The sequence below is a fragment of the Mustela putorius genome, unplaced genomic scaffold (genome assembly GCF_011764305.1).
Source record: "Mustela putorius furo isolate JIRA1106 unplaced genomic scaffold, ASM1176430v1.1 tig00003845_pilon_pilon_pilon, whole genome shotgun sequence".
Taxonomy (NCBI): domain Eukaryota; kingdom Metazoa; phylum Chordata; class Mammalia; order Carnivora; family Mustelidae; genus Mustela; species Mustela putorius.
The window spans coordinates 3,590,247-3,602,914 of record NW_025421998.1 but is presented as its reverse complement, the minus strand read 5'-3'; the positions used below and the strand labels follow the sequence as shown (position 1 = coordinate 3,602,914).

The window sequence follows — 12,668 nt, the reverse complement described above, 5'->3', positions numbered from 1 at the left end:
ACCCCGCTTTGCTTGTGTGCTCTTCCAGCCCCCCACGCCGGGGTCAGCCCCGCGGAGTACTATCACCAGATGGCCCTGCTCGCTGGCCAGCGCAGCCCCTATGCGGACATCATCCCCTCTGCGGCCGGTGCCGGCGCCGGGGCCATCCACATGGAGTACGTTCACGCCATGGACAGTAAGTAGTCGGGGGTGGGGCGGGGGGGGGGATGCTGAACTGTGGAGGGAGACGTGACCATTAGGTGATTCTCTGACCTTTGAAACCAGAGAAGCTGGAAGACCATTTGGTGCTCGGCTTTCTTTGATTTTCCGAGGAGCTTCTCCTACTTATCAGGCCGTCCTGGGGCTCCCGTGGAGGGCTCCGGGCTACTCACAGACTGGAAGAGGCAGGCAATTGTGATTTGGCAGGTCTCGAAAGAACTGTCCTGCCCTGATTGTCCTGAGAACAAAAATACGGGAATGGGTTTCATGATGCGGACATACTTCACCCAGGCACTCTTTGGTTTTCTCTATTTCATGCTTTAAAAATTGATTTTTTTCCCAAAGATTTAGCTATTATATTTTAGAGAGAGATAGCGTATGTGAATGGCAGCAGAAGAGAGAGAGAGAATCCTCAAGCAGACTCCCTGCTGAGCACAACTGGGGGTGGGCGGGCTTGATCCCAAAACCCTGAGATCACCTCCTGAGCTAAAACAAGAGTTGGATGCCTAACCCACTGAGCCACCCAGGAATCCCTAAAAACTAATTTTTTAAAGAAACCTAGACTCCGTTTGTACATTTTTCCCCCCGTGGCTTTACTTTGCCTCGTATGTTTTCTTTACATTAAAAATCATATTTCACTAAGACCTTTTCTCTAGGAAAAATAAAAAGCATTTCCAAGTCAGAAAGAGCTGTTTTTAGTGCATAATGGTAGAAGATAATGGCATCCTTTGATGTTTTTTATATAGCTTATTTAGGGATCCCTGAAGGCTTATGGTGGTGCCTTAGGGTCACTTATCTAGACATAGACAAATGAGCCTACGAGTATCACAGTTCAGAACATCCAAGAGTTCTTATTTATTCACATTCTTTCAGTTCCATTTGCCGGGTGTCAGGAAGTGAATGCGAAGCGTTGTCTGAGAGATCCCTCAGTGAAAGCCTCTTCCCTTTGACTATGACAAAGGGTATGTGGCTTTGAGAAAGGCATATGCTGGGGGAGGTTTGTTTGTTTCTCCTGGTGGCCACACTTTTTCATCTACAATCTGTTTGGATTCTTCTGGGACAAAAGCGTGTCCTGGGCACAGCCTTCAGGCTTGGAGTGGAGAGGGGGATACTGGTTTAGAGTGAGAGCTACGGCCTCCGTCTTCTTACGGCCCTGAAGGAACTCGTTGAGTTACACGGGGTCCCAGCTGGCGACAGTTTCTGGCAGGAAGTTCATTACCACAAAGCAAGAGAAACGGGGGTTTGTTGTTTGGCTTTGTAGAGTCAAGAGCTTGGAATTCAGTCATCAGAACCACATTTCAATTAGGGATTGTTGGAAAGGAAGTTCAGGTTTATTATGCAAATTCGTTATTTAAAACTCTGCAAATAAAGAATGAAAATAAGGGAGCATCCTTGGAAGGTCGGCCCGCATTACCTTCTACATTTGATGAGAATGTGTTCAGTCAGGCAAAGGCGGTTTTTATCTAAATAAAGGATGAAGCTACCCTTTTACTTTGTAAAAACTAATTAAAGGAATTTTAATTTGCCTGAGTATATGGTAAATTGATTGTCATTAAGTAGGAATTTAGATGTCCTATCATTCATCACATAAAAAGAAACCTCCTTTCTCTTTGTCAGAATTTTCTTATTAGAACAGAGAAACAAAACAATTAACAGAAAGCCAGATTGGAGAGATCTGTGTTGGAACAATAAGAATGCTGGTCTTATGTGTCAGAAGGAGACGGTAGGATCAGTGAGGAACTGGGCGACTTCTCTTGCAGCGGTCTTCAAAATGTTCTCCTTGTGTTTTAGCTGTTCCCCTCAACAGGGGATCCCAAATCACCATTCCAAAACGCTGACTTTCTCTATTTCCTTGGTTATTAGGGGGTTAGGAGGAGCATATTAAAGGGTTGGGAAGTGCTTAAAATACTACCTTCCTTCTAAAAAAAAATGAAATAGCATTTAGTTAAACATAACATGAGTGTGCAAAGAATTTAAATCATAGGTGACTTTTCTAACAGAGAAGCAGAAACTCTTATAGATCACTACCTTGGGTGTGGCCCTGCAGGGCAAAGCCTAGAAGCTAGCTGGTCACTCTCATCCATTGTTAACAGATCTTCCAGAGTCCTCAGTTGGCAGAAACTGCAAGAAACTAGTGTTGGATGAGCACTTGCCTTTTAAACGTGCCAACCATGGGCATACCTGGGTTTCTGCCACCTAAGGGCAGCGTATTTAAATGTTGCATGTTAGAATAAGCAAGTCTGCTTTATGGATCTAATTCTGTCTTTCGGGATTAATTACCTTAAAAGACAGGAAAGCAAGTAATCCCGATGAGGAACATTCTAGAATTGAGGGCTCCTGAAACCCTCATTATTTGCATCGGTGGAAACTGACCAATGTAAGAGCCCATCCTGGAGGGAAAAACAGAGAGGAGCCAGACCAGCCAGGCCGTGGGCAGCAGGAAGGCTTCCTTGGAAGGGATGAAGGGAAGCCTCTGGACTCTGGCTTTGGACGATGTAAGGGGCCCCTAAGACCTCTGTTGCTTCTTAACATCAGATGGCCACCTTATCTAATTAATGATATAAGAAATTAGAGGTGTTCCAGGCATCATCTCTATGTCTAGTGTGTCCTGTTATTCTTAACTCTGCCACGGATCCCTGAGACCCATCGAGAAAGGTTATCACTGAAGGTTATATGGAAGTAGACAGGAAGTCTGGAGTCCTTGGAGTCATTTGGAAGTGGAATAGATTTCTTCATTAAAAGACTAGGGGCAAAAAAAAAAAAAAGACTAGGGGCAACTGAGTGGCTTAGTGGGTTAAGCGTCTGCCTTCAGCTCAGGTCATGATCCCAGGTTCCGGGGATCGAGCCCCGTGTCGGGCTCCCTGCTCAGTGGGGAGCCTGCTTCTCCCTCTCCCTCTGTTCCTCCGCTTGCCTGTGCTCTCTCACTCTCGAATAAATAAATAAAATCTTTTAAAAAAAAAAAAAAGAAAAAAAAATCTGTGATGAAATTAGCCTCTCATAGTGAGTAAATGTGGAACATTTCTGTGTAAGGCAGATGTATAATAAAAGTAAGATGGTGGTTTAAACACTAAAAGATGTGTATCTAGCTGGGATAGCTATATTGGTACTAGCATGGCCTAAATCAGGCTCATAATGAAATTACTCTAAATGAAGAAACTCAATTTTGAATGTGTCTGAAAGAAAAATTTGAGGAGGCACCGTATTCATCTTTCAAATCGGTTTTCCAGTTTTATACATGGTACTAATTTCCTAAGCTTCATTTTTGAGATTTATTTCCTAAGCTCCAGTTTGCGATTATTTCAGATAAAGTATATCTATTTATTCTGTGATACTACCTATAGACTCTCTCATATCCATCGATTTCATTTCATGATCTCGAAGCATGTTGGATTGTTATCTTGTGTCCATGATGAAGAAAGTATTCCCATAGAAGTTGCCAGAGACCAAGTGCCTAGTCTGTCTCCTATAAAGAAGGTTTACCTTCTACTTCGGCGCTCTGTGTACCACAAAACTGTAGTGTCCCCTTAGGCAAGTAGACCTGTACTATCAAATAAAACCCCTCCATTATTACTCAAAACGAATTATGTTTCATTTGCTCCTTATGGAGTAGGATTATGTTCTCATTCATTCATTCAGCTGTAGTTTGATGACTTGATGATGGACATGTGACCTTAGAAGAGGCAGGAGTGTGGGCCTCTGGGCCATATGCATTGTTGGTCCCTGAAATCCGCATCTCTAGGATCTACCAAACTGAAGGCAAAGAGGCATTTCATTTTCAACTCTTTAGGTAAAAAACATTGTACCAAGTTGGCATGCGTTGAAGTGTGAGTTACTAACCTCCCGATTAGAACTTCTGGAGGAATCTTAATAAAGACTGAGATTTCTAATAATAAATGCTTTATTCCCTATTATTATGACTGGAGAAGCAAGGTCCAGAGAATTAAAATAGATTCATCAAATCTCATAATAATGCTTACATGGTCCTCCCCCACCCCTGATCTTGGAACACCTCCAAACGAACCACATCCTGAGATTGGGAATGTTTATTGGAACTTACTCTTCTAGATTGTAGAGAACTGAGGCAGGGTTCCTCAGTCTCGGCACTCCTGGGGAGAGAGACTTCTTCATCGTGGGGGGCTGTCCTAGGCATTCTGGGGCGTTCAGCAGCACGCCTGGCCTCTACACACTCGATGGGAACTCACCCCCTGAACTGTGATAACTGAATGATCTCCAGATGTTGTCCCATGTCCCCTGGAGGCATAACTGCCCCCGATTGAGAACCGTCAATTTCAGATAATGCATTTATCAGTGTTTTAGTAAAGCTTTACGTATACGTGGATCAGATAACTACCAAAATCATGGGGAGATGAGAGCATCGCTAAGCTGAATTTCTAATCTCCGGGTGCTTTAATTCATTTCCTCCTTCAGTTCATTGCCTTAAAATGGTGTGTATTGGGATGGGGAGGGGTGTGTCGTGTAAACTGTGGGGACCACTGTCTTTGTCGCTTGTGGTGAATTGATGATGGGAATATCTAAGCAGCCGTCAGATTCATAAATCACTAGAAATGAGAGGGATAACACATAAAAGTCTTTTCCTTTTGTTTAGCAATTTATCATTTTGCCTGCACATTAATAAACAGAGCTCCCCCGAGGTAAGCCCTAGAAGATAAATATTTCTCCCTAATTTCCTCAGTGGTAGCCAGGAGACCAGAAGTGGGCAGAGAGGCACTTGTCACTGCAGGTTGCTGGCTTCTTAGCTGTCCCTTCCTCCAGCCAGGCCCGGAGCAGTGACTCACAGGTGTGGAGTTCCAACCACAGGTAACTGGGTTCTGTTCTGTTTCTGCAACAGGCACGAGATTCCCCAGCCCCAGGCTGTCAGCCAGGCCCAGCCGGAAACGTACCCTGTCCATATCACCGCTCTCCGATCACAGCTTTGACCTTCAGACTATGATAAGGACGTCTCCCAACTCCTTGGTCACGATTCTCAATAATTCCCGCAGCAGCTCCTCAGCAAGCGGCTCCTATGGTCACTTGTCCGCGAGCGCCATCAGGTTTGTATTTTCCAGAATCCGTGATGTGTTTCTTTTTATTAAAGGGGCAGCGCCCGAGGGGCCCGCCTTAGCGGGACTGATGCCCTCTGAGGGTGACAGCGATGGCACGACCTCGGGCCTGACCCGGGATGCCAGTCAGATGCTTCTGCCGTGAATTCCAGAGCCAAGGACTGGACCAAAGCTTTTTTTTTTTCCCCCAGACTTGAATTAGTAGCCTGTATGCACATCCGTAGCTATTTCCTTATGATGGAGGCTGCTGTGCAGTGAGACTGGCGAGCCTTCATCCAAGCCCCTCTTACTCATAGTTCTCTGGAGAGAAAACCCATTCATACCTGGTCGTGCAGCACGTGGGAGGAGGGACAGAGCAGAAGACAGTCAGACATGGTGTAATTCACATTTGTTAACGACGGGGGAAAGGGGTGCATTTGAGGAAGAAAGAAAAGGTGTCAGCAGGATTTCGAATCTAAGGGAAAAGAAACGTGATGACATAGGAAGGGACGTCTCTCAGAGGAAATACGGCAAACCAAGATTTCCTTGTTTTCCTACTAAGCATTTTTAGCTTAATTTGAAAGCCCTCTGCTTTGTCATCCTCCCTCCCCGGGATGAGAACATTTTGACACTTCCTTTGGTGAAATGCTTTCTGTCTGCTCCTGCATGGGAAGGTACAAACTCAGGCTTCTGTGAACACGCTTACCATAAAATATCTCTCGCCGCTAATGATCAAACATGGGCTGATGTCAATAAGTGGGAACGAAAGTAAGCCAAGTGAGGAATTTTAGGTGTGTTTAGGCTGCTTTTATCAGCTAATCACTTACTGATTCGTGCTGTGCTAGTTACCAAATGGTTGTTTCAGGCATCAAATTAGATCATGTCCTCGTTCATTAATTAGGGAACCCTGCTTGTCGACTTCGCTTATCCCTTCCCCTAAGTTTTTCCTCCCATAAATTAAGAGTTCAGTTCCTAGCGATCTTTTTGAACTGGAGTTTTGCAAACTATGGGTGATTCCTGCCGCAAAGGCAAAAATTCCTTGCTTTGAGTGAGGGTTTTGTTACTGGTATGTTTCTCTAACTGGACAGTAGTTTTAGTTCTTCGTTGAGGGGTGCCCCACGATGGACATACACATTAGGGAGACCCCAACCATCTGGGGGAAAACCGTGTTAGCGGTAGTGACACGCGTATTTACTAGAAATGGTGTGTACCTCCATTTTTTCCATAACGTTCTCAATTACACCTGTAATCCTTTGCTTGTTCAGTTACCAGCAGTCCTCTTCAGCACGCAAGTTAGTGTTTAAATATCGTAAGCCCTAGGTTGATGTGAAATCATTTTCTTCTGCTTTTCTTTGTTCTTTCAATATGGTCATTAAAGGGTAGACACGGAGCAAAGCAAAAACATGGCTGATGTGACCATCATCAGGACATAGATGGGAGTCCTGGGGTGTCTTCAGGACTAGCCAACTTCATCACCAGGGGAGGCTTTGGAGCTGGGCACATCCGTAGTCAGATTTCAGCTTTGCAACCGCCTCTGCAAGCTGTCCTTGCCTGTTGGCTCTCCCAAGTCCAGGCTTCACACTTGTAAGCAAAAGACGAGATAGCCCGTATAGGATAGTACACACTTTATCAAAGCCGGTGTGTATGCACAGTGCCAGGATGAAGACCCCAGCTGGGGGCCAAGTCCTGGGAGCGCTGGCCCTGGAATGGCCCATCTGGGACCCTAGTAGCACGGCCCAGCTGTGCGACCCCTGTGATCACCCCAGGCTCTGAGGAAGGGTGCCCATCTCGGAACTGTGGCCTGGCTCTTCCGGCCCTCCACAGATACTCCCAACGTCGTGCAGACTGCCAATGACCGCAGCTCACTTTGCTCAGGTTATGTAACGATCATGTGGCTGAACTAGAATTCATAGCATCAAAGTAGTAGAAATACGGTACACCAGATATTCACAAAATAATGTTCTCACAGAATTCTGTTCACACAGAATCACTGGTGAGCATTGATTTCTCTCGCTTCTCCCTAATTTTTCCCCCTCTGGCTTTCTACCCACCTAGCTTGACATTCTCCAGTACGTCACAGCCTCATGGTACAGATGGTCGCAACGTTGTCTGTCTTAATTCTTACCCGCCCCCCATCTTCTGCCTTCTTGATCTGCTCACCTCCGCCCAGGTGACCTAGTACTGGATCCTGACTGGGGTTGATCATTTTCCTCTGCCTCCAAGGAGCTCCCACAGACCCTGCCATTCTCAGTAGAGCTGGAAGAAGAGGTTTGCATCCATAGTCATGGGCCCAGCCACTGTGCACTCCTGTTCTTCCTTTGGGTCCTTTCCATTCTCTCTTCTCTCTGGCAGCCTGACCTCTCACTCTCCAATATTCAGCTGGTGTGTGTTAGGACCAGAGGTAGCTTTGAATGCACATAAGTAATGCAGATAGCTCAGAATGACATCTGCATGGTGTATAACACGATGACTAGAATAATTATCATTGGTAACATTTGCCTGTCCTGTAGTGCTTTGCTTGCCCTGTTCTTAGTTCAGATTTGTCAACTAAAAACCGACTTAAGGAATCATCAGTCAAAGTGGTGGGACCACTGGGAGGCAGGGAAAGGGTGGAGGTGTGAGCAAAGGCACACAAGAAGCACACTCTTTATTTTTGTGCCACAGAGATTTGGAAGAACGTTCTGTTGCCCTTGTTTTACTCGTCCACATAGTGGGTCTTTGCAGGAGAAAGTTGGAGAAGGTTGCATGTCAATCTTCCAATGCCCTGCTTTGCAACGGACCCCAGGCATGTTTGACTTTGGTGCTATTTTCTGGGGTCTGACCTACAGCTGGTAGAGGCGTGCAGTGTAACGCTGTTGGTTGAGTTGCCAAGATGGTGTTCCGTTTGAAGTCAAGCATTCCGTCTTCTGAAAAAATGCCGTAGCGGTGATCTCCTTCGTACGGCATTCTAGTTCAGATGTTACCCTCCAAGAGGCTGGTAGTCACATTTGCCTCTGTTTGAAATGTCTGCGTTGACCAGCTTATCTAAGAGTCTGCTGTTTGTTTCCCCTCTGCTAGAGTGCGACTAACAGAGGGCCACGGGCCTTGTTCATGGCCGCATACCACCACCCCCCAAAATACCTGTGCCTTCTCACCTTGACACCACTCAAAGGTTGTTTCTTGAGTGAAGAAATGAAGGAGCGCTTTTTTTAGGGGGACAGGGGCAGAGAGAAAGGGAAAGAGAGACATGCACTCCGTGCAGAACCCGATATGGGGATTGATCTCACGACCCTGAGCTGGTTCCTCTCCTGCCCAAATCCAGAATCAGCCGCTTAACTGACTGAGCCACCCAGGTGCCCCTGAAAGAGCTCTTAAATGAGTAATCAGAATTCTCATCAGCCCTTTTATTAAAGGAACTTTCTATGTGTCAGATGAATAATTCTGGTTTTTAGGTTGTTACAGTCTTTATGAAGAGTATGTTACATGTCCATAGGTTGAGAGCTATAAAGAGATGGAGAGATGGATACAAAATGAGGGGTTAAAAAGCAAATGTCTATCCTTGAGTATGGTTCTTATGTTTATGTATTTAGCTAGTAATTCTGTAAAAATTGCTGTAAAAATACTGTGGAAAGCAAATATTTATTCACAAAAGCCCCTAAGCACACTCAGTTATGTATCACTTTTCAACCCTGTGGTCCACGTCTACATCACAAATCCTACCCTTTTATATCATAACTGAAATGACCATTCTGAAAACCCCATGCACTTGGAAATGTCGTTGTGAACAATTTGACTGTCTCAAGCAGTTTTGACTTGTCCATCCCCCTGAAGACTCCCATCTAAGCCCAGATGACTCACGTTTATCCAATAACAACCTGTAACCTCCACTCCACATAGGTTTTGTAAATATAATGGCAATATAGTGGAAATACCTTTGCCTCTGCTAATACCTTCCCCTAGAAATTACACCACTGTCACAAAGAGGAGTTTGGGGTGACCTTCCTCTTCCTGTAGTCTCCTTCCAAAGGTAAATGGAATGAAGAAATGAGTAACCCACTCGTTTACAACTCACCAGTTACAGTGTTCTTGCTTTGAGTTTATGGCTAAAATGAAGATGAGATTGTGTCCTCAGTGGTCTCTGGTCTGGTGTGGTCAGGACAGACATCTTGATGAAAGTGGGAGTCGGGTGCCACAGTGGGACAGGTGTCTGCAGCCAGCACCATGGGCTATGACCAGTGTCGGGACAGTGGGCTGTGTTCTGTGTTCTGTGTCCTGTAGTGGCCATCTTTTTCCCTGGAGGAAGCAAATGTCTGTTGCCACTTACCAAGGCAGGAGAGGAACCAGCTCGGTCTCCAGAGCAGCTTGACTTTGGATCTGTTGATACCTTTTTACACTGGGTGGGACACAGCAAAGAACAGAGTGTAGGGGAACACAGTGCCCAATGACCAGTGTCCCAAAACGCTAATGACATCTTCTGAAAGTGGTGACAAACTTCTTCTCCCCCAGCAGTAGCCAAAGTGATTAATACTGAGAAAGGTAGTTGTTATTGCCTCTCGTATGTGGTTATTGGTTTTAGAGAGCATTTCATTGAATTAGTTACTCATTCATCCCCTCCCGTATTCAGCTGCATGTTCAACTCTGTGTTAGTCACCGCGCTGGGCATGGGGGCTACTGGGATGGATGAGAGGCAGGACCCCTACTCTCACTGAACTCCTGAAGGGGGGAAAAAGGCTCCATTCAGGTACGAATGAATGAGTGGACCAGATGAGGCCACGGGTTGGGAAGAGCTTGGGTGTTGAGGGAGTGTCAGGAATCCAGGAGATGGAGGGCAGTAAACAGGAAAGGCAGGCAGGGGCCCGGTTAGGCACAGCCCTCGGCCCCTACTCCGGGAACAGCAGGAAGCCTTCCAAGCTCCCAGCAAGGCTGAATTGTTTTCAGGTCCAAGGAACTGATGCTCAGGGAGGCCCAGTGAGCTGCTTCAAAGAGAGATCCCACATAGGCAGAGAGGCAGGCAAAGAGAGAGGGGGACGCAGGCTCCTCACTGAGCAGAGAGCCCAACACGGGCTCGATCCCAGGGCGCTGGGATCATGACAGGAGCCGAAGGCAGACGCTTAATGACTGAGCCACCCAATGGCCCCAGTATGCATTCCTTTTGAAGGATGTTTCCAAAATTCACATCTGAGCAAAATACAGCAACCTGAGCAATTGAAAAACACATGTTTGTAGGTAGTTATCATTGACCTTATATTTAAAACAGGACATTTCCTAAGAAGGCAGAGGCACCCTGTGTCTGTCACTCTTCACACAGGCAGCAGGTGGTGAATAAATATTTAGGGAGTGATTTTCAGCAGCATGAACTTTCAGTGTCCCCACTAACAGGTCATTCTAGAAATTAAATACAAATGCATGGATTGATCACAAGGTTTCTGTACAAACGTTGGCTCATATTACTTCCTTGGTGTGAGAAAACAATGTGGTAAAAGTGAAAAATGATTATGAGTGTCAAAGTTCCATGTCTTGATTATAATAATATCTAACTGTCTAGTTGCAAAAAATAATTTATGCTCTGGGACTATAAATGAGATACTTAAAAAGTACATGGTTAAAACTTACTGAATTGATACAAGATTTTGTGTGTGCATTTTATGACATTTATTTCGCTTAACATTTTCTTTCTAATTGTACTCCAAATGTTACCTGGATTGAGGGTAGTTGCTGAGATTCCCAGGTAGGAGACTTCCTGGTAGGTGAGGTGTGACTATGCTGTTTATTGCTCATGAAGAGACCAGGCCCCATTTGCAAAACTTGGCCAACTTTGCAAAAAGAGTATCAACAAAACTATACCTCTGATTTTTGATAGAGGATAAATATATCAAAACTTTTTCAAAGTTTCAGACTTTGGGAGTTTTTATTTTATTTTATTTTATTTTATTAAGATTTTATTTATTTATTTGACAGACAGAGATCACAAGTAGGCAGAGAGGCAGACAGAGAGAGGAAGGGAAGCAGGCTCCCTGCTGAGCAGAGAGCCTGATGTTTGGCTCCATCCCAGGACCCTGGGATCATGACCTGAGCCGAAGGCAGAGGCCTAACCCACTGAGCCACCCAGGCATCCAGGGAGTTTTCATTTAAATCTTTGGAAAATAGACAAACTTGTTCCCACTTAGACAACACTATGTTGATCACTGTTAGCTCAGAGCTGAACATAGAGTGGGAACTGACTGTGAGTAATTTTATGTCCGTGTGCTCAGAGCTCTATCCCTGAGTCACCACAAACACAAAGGAATGCTCCTTTAAGGTATTTTATAAAGCAAAAAATCTGTAACTGTGAATCTGTTCTAATGGGTAGAAATTATATTGGGTGGCTGAGGACATTCTCCACGCTAGAGTCAAGGACCTAAAACCCTTTTTTCCTTTTCTGCTCTTGAGAAAAGTAAAGGCCAAATTAATATTGAAATTAATTTCTTCTGGCTTGATAACTGTTGTCTTAGAAGAGTGCTTCTTGGAGTGTTTTGCAAGGATCACTAGTTTCTAGAAGGTTTTCTTATGACCACTGCAAACTGTTTCTGGGGTGGGACACTTAGAGGGCATGTCCCATGGTGACTGCCCTGCGAGAGTCCTCCAATGTGGTGACTTGAGCTCTTCTTTCTCCTCACCATCGTAAGACTTCCTTTCAGCCTGTTGTCTGGGGAAGTCTGTGGCCTAGTTAACACCTTGTTTGGGAAGATGGGGGCCACCTGACACGTTTTCTCCTCGTCTCATTGACTAAATATAGATAAATCATTTTAAGTCACATTATCATAAATGTTTTGTGTTTTAAGTCACCCCATCTTTCCGATAGTCATTTGGAAAAGAAGTGAAAACTAAAAAACAATGGTTTTTTAAAAAATTATATTTAAAATGTCAAATACTGAGTGAAGAGAATGCAGAAATCAGATGATAAAATTAAGCTTTCTTCATGGGATCCACAGGAAAGAATAGGGTGAGCAGAAATATAAAAAAGTTTGAGGTAATAAAGCTCAGGTAGACCGAGTTTTAAATTAGGTCATGTCCTCCTTTGGAGGACACAGGAGATTTGTAAAAATCCTCAACAACATCAGTAATTTCTAGGAAATTATGGAATGATTCTTTTCAGGGTTTCTAAAGGTTAGGATTTATTTTTTCTTTTTAATTCTGACCTCTGTAATCGGCAAAGACCGTTCAGCCGCTAAAGTTGTCTAGAAAGACATGAATCTGGCTTTGTTTAGACTGTTTTACAGACGCATTGTCAAATTGTAGTTTTCAGAGGAAGACATGGTTTTCTTTGAATTGACTCTTCTGTGTGTGATCGGCCCCAAGGACATTCACATCTTAACCCCAGAAATGAACAGGCCTTTTACCTTACAGGCAGAAGGAATTATGTAGCTGCGATTATGGGAAGGAGTTTGAGATGAGATAATCTGGGATTATTCG

The 12,668-nt window shown here is 44.6% G+C and overlaps 1 protein-coding gene across 2 annotated transcripts in view; it reads left to right on the top strand.

Annotated features, from left to right (window-relative positions):
* Positions 1–12,668, top strand: part of GLI3 (GLI family zinc finger 3) — a 272,943-nt gene that overhangs the window by 188,229 nt on the left and 72,046 nt on the right. For both annotated transcript variants that reach the window (XM_045089532.1, XM_045089531.1), the window contains exons 6-7: positions 29–175; positions 5,048–5,249. In XM_045089532.1, coding sequence (XP_044945467.1) covers positions 29–175; positions 5,048–5,249 — 349 coding nt within the window. The remainder of the gene's footprint in view (positions 1–28; positions 176–5,047; positions 5,250–12,668) is intronic.